Source organism: Sapajus apella, unplaced genomic scaffold (assembly GCF_009761245.1).
Source record: "Sapajus apella isolate SASKATOON/1434 unplaced genomic scaffold, GSC_monkey_1.0 scaffold56, whole genome shotgun sequence".
Taxonomy (NCBI): Eukaryota; Metazoa; Chordata; class Mammalia; order Primates; family Cebidae; genus Sapajus; species Sapajus apella.
In genome coordinates this window covers 4,261,826-4,275,067 of record NW_022436996.1, presented here as the reverse complement: position 1 = coordinate 4,275,067, position 13,242 = coordinate 4,261,826, and the positions used below count along the sequence as shown (strand labels likewise).

The following is a 13,242-nucleotide window of genomic DNA, read 5'->3' as shown; positions in this document are numbered from 1 at the left end:
CACCCCCTCCCCGCCCCTAAATGCTGTTGACATTGGGAAGCTTTTCAATCCCTCAAAATCACTCAGGAAGATAAATGAGTAAACTTTGCTGTAGTGATTTACTCTTCAGAATTCAACATGACTTATGCCCTGTTTTGTTTATTGCTCAAATAAGCAAATCAGAATGGATTGTGTGATTATTCTGAAATATAGTTAAGTCCAGATCACTTTATTCTTCCTTCATCATTTTTTTAAACTAATCCATCTCTACCAGGAGATGATTCATCACAGAGCCTGCCGGGGACTCTTTAAAATAAGCGAATAAATAAGAAGAAAGAAAGAAAAGTGAAGGAGGGCCACTAGCAGCCCCAGAATAAATTGCTGTGTACCTTCACATGTCCCTCCCTCTCGCTGTCTTCCTCTCTCTCACACACACCTCTGAGAATTTCAGAAGACTCCAGGACATGCTGGAAAGTCATTTGATGAGGGGAATTTGCGCTTAAGCCGAGAGTACTGCTGTGGCCTCCATGTGCGAGGTGGGGCGGAGGACCTCTCCTGCGGGAGGCCGGCTCCACGCAGAAGCCCCTGGGGTAGACGGGCAGCAGGCCAGGGTCCGCTCCCCTGGGTTTGCCTCTGCTTTGCTCTCCAAGGGTCTCCACTTTGTCCCTTCAGGCAGTTGGAGCTGTTTCTGCCTTTGACTAAATCTTCACCTGGCCCTCAGCAAGTCGCTTTGGGCCTTGGTGGAACTGAGGAATGAAGGGACATTGGCTTCCTGGGGCTGCAGCGAGACTTCGCCACCAACTGCGAGGCGTTAAACGACAGGAATTGTCCCTCCCAGTTCTGGGGGCCTGAGATGTTGGAACTGTGGTTGCAATGACAGCGACAGAGGATGGTGTGGAGGACAGGAGCAGGGCTGGGGTCGCGCCAGGACACTGGCTTTTAAAGGGTGGGCAGAGCAGATCCCACAGGAGACAAGGCCCAGAGCAGAGGCAGGAGGAGAGCTGGGAGAAGGGGCGCTCCTGAAAACCCATCAGAGAAGCTGCAGCCGCACCCACCGTGCGAGTGGAGACACCACCCAGGTCCGGGACGGGGAGGCCACGGGCTTTACCGCCTCGATGGACACGGAGGGTCTCAAGAGAAGCAATTTCAGCTTCAAAATGGATGGAAGCCATATTGCGGTGGGTTAGGAATGGGGAGGAGGTCAGAAAGTGGTCCTCGGTTTGTTCCAGTCACTGGGTTGGACCAAGACCTGAAGGGGTTGGACTGGTGATGGGTTAGGGGCTGCGTGGGAGGAGGTCCTGTTTGTCTGCATTTTCTTGGGGAGAACAGCCTTAGGGAAAGGCGTACAAGGAAAGAGACCTCTGGTGCAAATTCCCAGAGGCTGAAGCGGCATAAAAGTCTCTCCTCCATGGGAAAACTTAGAGAAGCCAAAAGCGTACATTCCTCAGTGAAAAACTCCAACCTGAAAGGCTTCGCTTTGTATGATTCCGACTGTGTGACATTCAGGAAAAGGCAGACTTCTGGGGACCTTAAGCAGATCTGTGCTTGCCAGCGTTTGGTGGGGTGGGAAGGATGAATTGGCAGAGCACACAGAAGTATAGGGACCCAAAAGATGCCTGTGTGGTCCTGTGATGGCAGGTCAAAGGCAGATGGATTCGTCCCAGCCCATAGAAATCACAGGCAAAGAATGAACCCTAACGTCAACTGTGGGACTTAGTTAACAATAATGTTTCAAAGTTGGTTTATCAGTTGTACCAAATGCGCCACTCTAATGCAAGATGTTTGTAATTTGGGAAACTGAGGGCAGGGGAAGAAGAAGGATATGAGAACTCTGTAGTTCCGTTCAGATTTTTTTCTAAACATGAAACTGCTCTTAAAAAAATAAGCTTCTTAATTAAAAAGTAGTAATAAATAATAAAATTTTAGCATGAAGGTAAATGGAAAGGAAATGATTTGATTGTTCTAGACTGGAACAAAAACGGAGGTACGGGAGGAAGCGCTGGTGGAGACTGGGAGGGGAATGCCTGGTCCTTGGGGACCAGGGGAGGGAGGAGCAACAGGTACCTCTGTGTGTCCCGGAGGAAGCAGGGACCCTGGGGCAAGCTGGAGCCTCCCAGAGGCAAAGGCTGAGAGTGAGGCTGATGGAGGGGGAGCCCTGTAGGCAAGGGAGAGGGAGCGGGCGTGGGAGGGAGAGCCTTCAGCACGCCTTCTGTCTGCACCACACCTCTTCGTTCCTTTAGAGAGGAGGACAGTAGGTCAAGACGGATGTGAGGAAAGCAGGAACGACTGGAATCAGCATTGAGGACAGACGTGTCTGGCACCTCTGGGTGATTGATGATGGGAATGGTTAGAGGCCGGCTGAGGTGGAGACATTGCATTTGGCTTCATGAGGTTCTCTGGTCATTCTCAAAGGCCAAGGTGTTGATGTGGAGGAGGTAGATTCAGCATAAAAGCAGGTTGGGCATTTGCTAGGCTGGGCAGAGAGGGAGTTGTGTGACAGAAGCCATTCAGTAGGGGCTTGGAGCTGAGGATGAATGACCGCCGAGTGGCTCATCAAAAAGGGAATCCCCACAATGGAGAAGAAGCTGCAAAAATCACTCTCAAATCCTCTTTTAACTTGAAAGGAAAAGAATCTGATACTCCGCAAGAAATCACATTCCAATGCAAAAATACAGGTTTCTTTCACAGAAGCAGATGTGGAGAATGTGATTGAGGATTGAGAACCTAAACCCAGTCTCCCACCTGACACAGGGATTGAGCTCATTTGTTTTTGCTGCAGAGTTCCATAGAGTGAACTTGTCCTTATATCTCACCTATTCCTGGGCCTTTGAAAGAAATTACATGTAGATAGTGATTGTAATAACATTTTATCAATATTCAACCATTAATCCTTTCTAGGTAACTGAAGGGTTAAGGGCACACACATATACATCTGCACATTGTGTGTATTATATTGCGTGGTCAAATTATTTACCAGTTTATCAATGATTAAACCCACATTTATGGAATATCTGCTAGGAAACTCTATGCAACCTGTTTTCACATATAATAGATTATTGCCCCTATGAGGCAAGCGTGATTATTCTCATTTTGTACACAGGAAACAAACTTGGGTCCAGTTACTCTGTTGCCCAAGCCATTTGCTTCCAGTGACAGAGTTCAGAATTAAATGTACAGCTTCTTGGAGTTCCCTCCGCCACTTCACAGCTTCCTCCCCATAAAGGACATCCTGGTGTTTTTGAAGACAGGTTGCCACAACTCACTTCTGGCATCTTGGAGCCATTTGTTTAACTTATACAGACTGAGAAGGATTCAGAGGTTGAGAGATTCACTGACTAGAAAAAAGAAAATAATTGCCTCTATGGAGTATGCTAGCGTTCATAAATTTATAGCTGTTGTGTCTCTTGATTTTCATGACCATTCTATAGAAGGAGAGTAGCTATTATCCCCATAGAAGAAAATAAGACCCAAAGAGTTGCTGAAGGCTGTGTGATTCATACGTCATAAGGTTGGAACTCGGATGCAACCTTTTGATTCCTGGTGTGGCTGTGGAAACCCCTGTAACTTGGCGGTGGTAAGGAAAGTGAAATGCATCTTAGCTTTAGGGAAGAAGTAAAGGACTCCTTGTACACAGGTGAGCACAGGTAATAAAATCGGAATTAAAATCGGAACTCCAGTTAGCATTTATAGGAATTTACACTTGTCAGATCAGAGAAAAGTTTATCCCCTGCTGTTTCTAAATATCTTAGATACCTATTGGAAATCAAAATGTAACAAACTGAATTTCTATGTTAAGTAAGGCAGTGGAGTTTAAATATTTCTTTTTGACCTCCTACTCTGTCCTCTGTGCTTTGAAAATTCCAAATAAACACAGGTGAAGTGACTTTGTTAGATACTGTATACTTAGGATCTTTTTTTGCAAAAGATCCTTTTGCAAATTTAGACACCAAATTTGCAAAATGATCTTTGCTAAGAGCCACCACTGGAACCCACCTTTATTTACTAATTTATTTGTTTGTTCGTAGGCACATACTGAGGACCTGTGCTGTGCTGGATATGGAAGTCATTTCTTTTTCAGTTTTTAAAATCAAGATCACAGTATATTGGGAGGGAAATTATCTGACTTTTCATTCCTATTTAGGATAATTTTTATAGCCAATGAGATACAAGCTATGACATTCTTTTTAAAAACTTTTTAGTTTGAATAATTGATATAGAAAAGTTGGGGGGAAAAAGTACAAAAAACTCTTGCATTTCTCATGCCACCTCTCCTAGTGATAGCATATTTTATAACTTTAGTATGATGATCAAGAATAGGAAATTAACATGGGTGCCATATTGTTAACTTATCTGCAGGCCTTATTTGAATTCTTTTATACCAGTGTCCTTTCTGTGTCCCAGGACCCCACACTGCCTTCAGGTGTCCTTTTTCCTTAGCCCCTCCAGTCTATAACACTTCCTCAGTTTCTCCTTGTCTTTTATGACCTTGTACTTTTGAAGAAGACTGGTCAGTTACATTGTAGTGCCCCTCAGTTTGAGTTTTTCCAGTGTTTTCTCATGACTGGAGTAAGGTTCTGCATTTTTGGCATAAAAAAAATCACATAAATGATTATTTGTCCTTTCCAGTGTGTTATATCCAAAGGGCTCTGGTGATGCTGGCCTCAATCACTTGCTTAAGTGGCTAACTGCCAGATATCCACTGTAAAGTTGATTATTTGATTTATTTAATTATTTTTATCAGTAAAGACTTACCGGGTATTTATTTTATTCTATGGGTTAATCCAATCCTATCATTAATTTTTTTTGTTGTTGTTGATCAAATTGTTCTAGTGTGAGTCATTAGGAACTCCTTTAAGTTAGCTGGCATGTTCTCTCAACAAATCCCCATCTTTTTTTGAGTATTTCATTACTTTCTGATTCCGTAAAATATTCCTGACTCATTCTGTATTTTTCCTGCCCCAGCCCAGATACGATTGCCCCTCCTAGAAGCCCCATTTTCTGTAATTGGGTGATGGTATTTAGACATCAAGATCTAGATGCTAACTGTGCTCATTGCTACTGGGGTGTCATTGTTTCTAGGCCTTCTCAGTGGACAGACCCAGGACATATGTGTATGGATGCTAACCCATGGACACACACACTTCTATATTTTGGATCTATCTGTGTATGTATAGATTAAGAACCCTGAGTTTATACAGATACCTCTGGTTTCAAAACTTCACCATTTATTCTAGTGTTCCCCTTTTCCTTACAACATTTTTCTCCAATAGAGAAAAACCTGGCTCTTATTATCTCTAATATATTTGCATATTTGTCCAATTCTAGTATGCACACAGTTTCAGAATTGATCATTCAAACCCCTGGGAGAAGCACATTTACTCACTGAACTATAGCATTTATTTATAGTTTTTTTTTCAATTTTTATCTTTAGCAGATCCAGTCAAAATACTGTTTCCCAAAGCTACTTACGGTTAGTTATTTCCCATCCACCCCTCTTCAATGTGTTTCACCTATAATGGGGTTTGGTTCTTTTGTTAGTGTTCTTATTCCACTCTGGGTTCCCATGCATCCTGGCTGCTTTTTATTGTTTCTTTTATTTTGGGAGTATGTGAAATCCTACTGTGGTCTAAGAGTTGAGGTGATACAGAAGGTGTACTCAGAGAAGTGCCCCTTCTTCCTCCTCTCAGCACTCCCACCTTTCCACCCCTTTTGCACCCACACCCTATAGGTAACCAACCTGGATCCTGGTTTCAGTTTCCTATATTTCTTTTTTCACAAAAGACTTGATTTCCATATATTCTCATATTCCTTTCTTCTATGATATATAACTATATCATACTATATACATACATATATATACACATACTATAATACATACTTTTGGGCTTTGTTAACTCTGACATGAAAATCACTCCATATCTGTTTATAGAGTTCTTCATTCTTTTTTACACCTGCACCATACTTCATTGTATGGGTGGGTCATAGTTTTTGGGGTTTTTATAAATTGACAAATGATAATTGTATATATTCGAGGGGTACAAAGTGATATTTTGTTATATGTATACATTGTGAGATGATTAAATCCAGCTAAGCAACATCTCCGTCACCTCATATACTTATCTTTTTTCATTGTGGTATAACAGCTAACATCTATTCTCTCAGCAGTTTTGAAACATGCATTACATTCTTATTAACTATAATCACCATACTCTGCAACAGATCTCAAAAATTTATTCCTCCTGTCTCACTGAAACTGTGTATCTTTTTTCAACATCCCCCAACCCCTCCGACTCCCAGCCTCCGGTAACCACTGCTAAGCTACTCTCTGTTCAGTACTCTTCAGACTTAAGAAAGAAGGATGTACCATCATTTACTCAACCACGTATTGTTTCCAATATTTGCAACTACAAATAAAGCTGCAATAACTATAAACGTGCACATGTATTCGTGTATTGTAGGAGGCGAATCCTCTAGGAGACGTTCTAGAAGTGGAATTGTTGGGCTAAAAGTTAAGTGTGTATTTTATTAGGCATTGTCAAATGTCCCTCTGAAATGATTGCACCAGTTTGCTTCCCCACATGAAGGTGCCCGTTTCTCTACAACCTCCCCAGCACCATGTGTCATACTTTTTTCTGCTTTTTCCAAGTCTCATAGGTCAGAAATGATATCTCAGTTAGTTTTAATTCCTGCTTCTTTAATTTCATGTGTATTTGAGTACTTTGTCATATGTTTGAGGATCATTTTTATGTCTTTTTTGAACTGTCTGTTCATGTTTTTTTTATAACCTCAATTTTCAAAGTTTTTTGTATGTCAGGGATATTAGCCATTTGTCCATGGCATATGTTGGAAATATTTTTCTCCTGGTTTGTAAGATGTCTTTTGTTTATGACACATCTGTCATGCAAAAGTTTTGTATTTTTATATAGTCTAACTTACTAATCTTACTTTCTGGCTTCTGAAATTTGAGTTACCAAAGTTTTTCTCTACACCAGGGTTCAAGAGGAATTAACCCACGTTTTTGAGAATACTTTGAAACATTAAAACTACAAATGTTGGCCGGGCACAGTGACTCACGCCTATAATTCCAACACTTTGGGGGGCTGAGGCGAGGGGATTGCCAGAGGTCAGGAGTTCAAGACCAGCCTAGCTAACATGATGAAACCCTGTCTCTACTAAAAGTATAAAAATTAGTCAGGCATGGTGACAGTTACCTGTAGTCCCACCTACTCAAGAGGCTGGGGCAGGAGAATCACTTGAACCCGGGAGGCGGAGGTTGCAGTGAGCCGAGATCATGCCAATGCACTCTAGCCTGGGTGACAGAGCAAGACTCGATCTCAAAAAAAAAAAAAAAAAAAAATCAAACAAATGGAAAAAGCCACACAAATGTTAAAAACTCATCTAGTAACAGAACCTGCAATATTAGGACTCGCTTGTGTCTTCTGATCACCGGGATCTGCCTTCCCAGCTGGTTTCTAAGTAGCAATGTCTTCTCTGAATTGACATCGTTGCTACCCTCAGGCTTCCTGGGCTTCTCCAAATCCAGACACTTCATCTAAAGCTACCTGGGGGCTTCTGGACTCTGGCACCTCCCCACCTGTCTTTACTCTAAATGCGTTCCTTGTTTTTCCTGGTAGTTTTATTCAGCCGCTGCTTTTGTGTTTTCTACTGATCCCAACCCACCACGTCCTTAGACCCTTCAACTTCCTTCCCTTCCTGCCTCATCTCCTTTGTTCATGCAACCTCTGAAATGCAGCGTCCCCCCTTTCCAAAGGCCATTCAGCCATTTATCTCTACAGATGAGTGGGTACATTTATGTTATGTCTTCAGAATAAGAAATATTATAGCTAAGTGTTAGGGCGCTCACCTGACAGAGCCCAGCAGACTCAGCAGAACGCGGATATCATTCTTCACGTGGAGGGGTGTCATCCAAAAGAAACACAAAAATGAATCTTTTCTATTTGTCGAAGACAGCAATAACTCCAACATATACTGAAATATTTAATACTTATAAAAGTGTAAGCTCTTTTCATCTTTCCCACTATGACCTTTATTCATTATGACCTTTAAGTACTTAGACAAGTTTTTGTCGTGGTAGTATTGGTATTTAATCAATACATTAAGGATAAACAATGTAAGTGAGGTTCGAAAGGAAAAAACTCTTTCAATTTATCTCCTTCCTCCCTCTGTCTCTCTCTCTACTGGTATCTACCAACACAAACCAACACAAAACCTGATGCCACAGGTTTTGTAAGGTTATGGTGATCTGCCTTATACCTAGAAAAAGTTAACTTCTAGGAGAACCACAGATGGAGATACAAATTGTGGGGATAGATCACTGCCTGGCTCTGTATTTTAATTTTAACTTTGACTGTTCTGGAGATTTAAAAAGTTGGTCCAGAGACCTCACCGCATGTTCTCTCTTAATGAGTATTTACTATTTGGGTTAAGCAGTGATGGACCTATTTCAGCTTCAAATAAATTATATACTTCTGAAGAAATCAAATAAAGACGAAATGAGATACACTACTTAGTAACACATGAGACAAGCTCTTGAAATGGACACGATGGAAGGAGAAAGGAGTGAGGTTATAGCGAGGGGATAAAATTGCAGAGTTAAATTCTTGGTTCCCAACATTTTGCTTTGTTTTTGTTTCTTTCTTTGTTCAATTTTCAGAGACCCTCAAAGTCTGGACCCACCAGAAGTCACCAATGCAAAGCTTCAGTATGCAGGATGGGGCCCTAAAGGCCAGCAGCTGGTAAGCCAATCAAGTTTGGTGACCATATTTGGGTTTGGGGGAAGTTTGTATTTTTAGGCTGAATGGAGCTTACTGTGACCTTGGCCTGTATATGGTGTTGTGTGTGTGTGTAAATTAAATTCTGGACAAGTACACCAGGGCATCTAAATATGTAAAACAGCCATTTCTTTTTATATAGCAAATTCCCCTAAAATTGGAACAGCATACACTTGGTTCCTGCATCTGACATGGTTAGAGTGGCGCCTAACTGTAGCTGTGTCTATGGAATCTAGATGACTCATGAGCTCTAAGAGATCAACTTCATTAAAAGGACTGCAAATGAGCATGATCCGAATGGAGGTGTAATTGAAAGATGCTCTGGGAACTCAGACTTCTTTCTGTGGAGGTTTTTGTTTGTTTGTTTGTTTGTTGATCTATCTTTCCGTTTTGAGATGGAGTTTCACTGTTGTTGCCCAGGCTTGAGTGCAATGGCACGATCTCAGCTCACTGCAACCTCCGCCTTCCGTGTTCAAGGGATTCTTCTGCCTCAGCCTCTTGAGTAGCTAGGATGATGGGCACGCCACCACACCCAGCTAATTTTTTGTGTTTTCAGTAGTAATGGGGTTTCACCGTGTTGGCCAGGCTGGTCTCAAACTCCTGACCTCAGGTGATCCACCCCCTCGGCCTCCCAAAGTGCTGGGATTACAGGTGTCAGCCACCGCACCTGGCCTCTGTAGAGGGTTTTTAAAGCAAGTAGATTTGCTGGCCCTTGTGGAGCCAGGCCAGTCTTGTCAATATGCAAAATCCCCGGTGGGCATGGCAGCCCTCTCAGTTTCCATCAGCTGTCTTCACGGATTCCTTCTCAAATTGGCAAAACTGGGGGATTTCTGTGAATGGGAAGGATGGTGCAGGGGAAAAAGGCCCTGAACACTGCTTCTAAAATGAGGGCTCCCATCCTGGTTCTCACTGTGGAGCTGGCTTTGGGTGGCGCCTCCAGCTGTCAGGCTGCAGGTAGCAGCCCAGACATGTACTGGAGGATTTGGATAATACAATCCTCAAGTTTGTTCCAACTCTAGCCTTGCATTTGGCTAAACCTGATGCTCTTTGCCAGTTCTATCTAGCATTTTTTAAGAGATTGTGTTGCCACATGCAGAAAGTCCTTGGGTTTGAAGGTCAGATGACATGGTTGCCGTTTTCAAGTTACCTTTTTCTTCTGCCTCTAACTTCAAACTGATTACCTAAGCCTGCATTTTTAAAGCTCTCTTTTCCTTAAATAGCACAAAAAATGATCATATCTAAAAGCCCACATGGAATTATATTGGATAGGCTGTCATCTGTCTTATAAATGAAAAGTCTTATTTCTCCCCACAGTACAATCGTGTTGTCTTTATGTATTAATTCCACTGCCTTGAATTGGTTTGAAGAAACAAGAGTATAGAGGCTGTGAAACTATTAATGTTTTAGCCATCATTAACATGTCTCTAATGCTAAAACTGATTACAGAGATTTTGAAAAGCATGTGTAGCTGATCAGAATCACAGGGTGATGGGGGGAAGTGAGGAAGTTGAGAGCTGACTTTGACGGAGGAACACCAATCCGTCAGTTCAGTCACAACAAAGAGATAAAATTTGTCTTTTCTCCAAGGCATTAATTCTTATACAAGGAAAAATGCAATTTGATAGGAGATTGTAGAAGACCTAATAGGTTTTCAGGACTGAAACTGCAACTGAATCTCTAACAATTGGCCTTAAAACCCTCTGAAAGTTTGTGATTGAAGAGGTTTCCAATTTCTTTCAAGTCATCTGTGGAAGTGGCCATCACACCTCCATGGAGAGCTCTCCCTGCCTTCTGCGGATGCAGTACAGCCCGGTACCCACCGCTTTGCACCTGGTCTCATCACCCCACTGTACAGAAAGGGTGGGAATGTGGAACCTTACTGAGTGATCAGTGTCAAGTCTTTCTATAGTCATCAGGAAGAAAACATCATAACATGACCACTCACCAAGGTCTCTTTCCACCATACCTGTTGCCTCGTTTGTTATCACCCAGTGGTTATAACTCAGTATGTGGACTGCTGCCTTATCGTCTGCACATGCAAATAAGCTGGGTCTGTAGTAGTAGGGTTAGCATTTGTCATCTGCCTCTGAGAACAGCTTGCAACATAAAGGAAGTTTAACTTACAACTGTAAAAGGAGTTGCCGTGCATGCATGTGTGTGTGTGTGTGTGTGTGTGTGTGTGTCTGCATGCACATACTTTAGGATTAAGTCTAGAGTTGTCCTCTTGAACAACTGACTTTCACTCATGTCATGCTCCCTTGGAGATGAGGAGAGGACAAGTGATTAGAGAAGTTATCATGTTTAACCTCTTAAAAAAATAAGTAGCAACAAAGCAAAGTAAATGACAACTTCTCAAAGAAGGCTTCCTGACACTTCCCCCAACACACACACACACACACACACACACACACACACACACACACACAGAGCCATCCTGGGGTTCCAGGTCTCACTGTGTAATCTCCCAGTACACACGATCTCTTGTTACCTGTAGACATGTCTCTCTCCTTGGTTAGGTGGTGATTTTGTGTGGCTCTCTGTCCCCCCCCAAATCTCACCTTGAATTATAATAATCCCCATGTGTCAAGGGTGGGACCAGGTGGAGATAACTGAATCATGGGGGCAGTTTACCCCATACTGTTCTAGTGATCGTAAGTTCTTACAAGACCTGATGGTTTCATAAGGGGTTTCTCCCTTCAGTGGACACTCATTCTATCTCCTGCTGCCCCGTGAAGAGATGCTTTCTGCCATGATTGTAAGTCTCCTGAGGCCTCCCCAACAATGCGGAACCATGAGTCAACTAAACCTCTTTCTTGTATAAATTACTGAGCCTCGAGTATTTCTTCATAACAGCATGAGAACAGACTAACACAGGTAGCCTGAGTCCCCACAGTGAGCCTGTTTCATCTTTGTATCCTAACACACCCAGCACAATGCCTGGTGCCCAGTAAACGTTTGTTGAGGCAAAAGATGAAAGCATAAACATATTGATTAAGTCATTAGTTAATGTATTTTTGTGGTTTCAAACCACTTCAGCAGGAAGAATTAGATGATGGCAAATAGCCAGCATCTATGAATATGTTCTAGGGCAGTACTAGAGGTGATGGGAATTTGACTTCCTTTCTGTTTCAGAGAAATTAATGTTCAGGTAAGTAATAATTGTTCATCCTTGAGTTTAGTGCCAAAGGTGCTAATATGCTTGTGGGACTTTTGAGTTTTTAAATCCGTTTGACCTTTCAGAGCTTTATGATACACGTGTATACTGAGTGTAAGAGGCAGTATCGCTCATTGTTGAGTGAGTGTCCTCTGTGCTGGGGCAGGGGCCACTTCTTCTGCAGAAGGCCAGCTAGCATGTTTCAGTCCTTGCAGACAGACGGTTTCTAGCACAATGGCTCATCTCCTCTACCGCAGCATAGACAAGATGGGCATGGCTGTGTTCCAGTCAATCTATCCTTTCCAGCACAGGTGGTTTGGCCCGTGGGTTATAGTTGGCTGGCCCCTGTTTTAGGGGATCATATGCTCTTTTGGTTGTCCCCATGGGGACAGCCTGACCCCAGAGCCACCACCTCATGACAGGTACTCACCACACCTGCTCCATCTGCATAGAAAATTCACAACTCAAGAGCAGGCTTCGTAAGCTCTAACCCATTAGTGATGACAAGCAACACACCCCTCATTGCCATTTTATTTTAAAAAGTAAATATTGCTCCCTAAAGTCAACCTACTCTAATTATAATGAGTCAGATTAAAGTGAGTAATTCTCCTTGGGGAGCAGAGAACACAGCTGCAGTTGAAGTTTGCAAAGAGCTTTGGCAATGCATACCCTCCTTTGCTGAGTAATTTCAGTGCTGCCTGTGGGTCCGGAGCCCCCACATCACAGGAGACGACCCAGGGCACCAGGGGCGTGTGAAGGCATCTTCTCCCAGTGCCTCGATGTGGTCACCAACGAGTGGCTCTTACCTTGTAGCGTAAGTTTCATGAGACCCACAGAGCATTTCGCCTGTAGTAATGACTGCGGGGTAGTGGCCCATGTGTTGTTAGCGGAGTGGGCTGGGGGAGACCCCCAGGCTGCCAGAAGCCACTTGCCACTTCTGTGATGGTGCTGGTGTGGGGCTGTAGTTTATGACGAATAACCAGATTGCTTCCAAATGTTTGCTGAGGGCCCAGGATGTGATCTAGAAAACAGAGTTGGCCAGATTAAATAGGATTAAATGAGAAATCCTATGTAGAATGCTAACACAGTGTCCCTCCTTTGCTTCCTGTTCTTCTGAACTGGAGCGGTCGGTAAACATAAACGTTCAAAATACATGGTGTTTCATCGCGTTTCTCTGCACCGCATCTTTTTTCGTTTTGTCCTCTTTGGATGAATCTGCCTGAACTGAGATTTCCTCCATGTTTCTTTTTTTTTTTTTTTTTTAAACTGGAGTCTCCCTCTGTCACCCAGGCTGGAGTGCAGTGGTGCGATCTCTGC

General features: G+C 42.9%; 1 protein-coding gene across 5 annotated transcripts in view; it reads left to right on the top strand.

Annotated features, from left to right (window-relative positions):
* The window catches only part of DPP6 (dipeptidyl peptidase like 6), a 1,109,512-nt gene that overhangs the window by 885,991 nt on the left and 210,279 nt on the right, over positions 1–13,242 (top strand). For all 5 annotated transcript variants that reach the window (XM_032245216.1, XM_032245218.1, XM_032245215.1 and 2 more), the window contains one exon: positions 8,654–8,735. In XM_032245216.1, the coding sequence (XP_032101107.1) occupies positions 8,654–8,735 (82 nt within the window). The remainder of the gene's footprint in view (positions 1–8,653; positions 8,736–13,242) is intronic.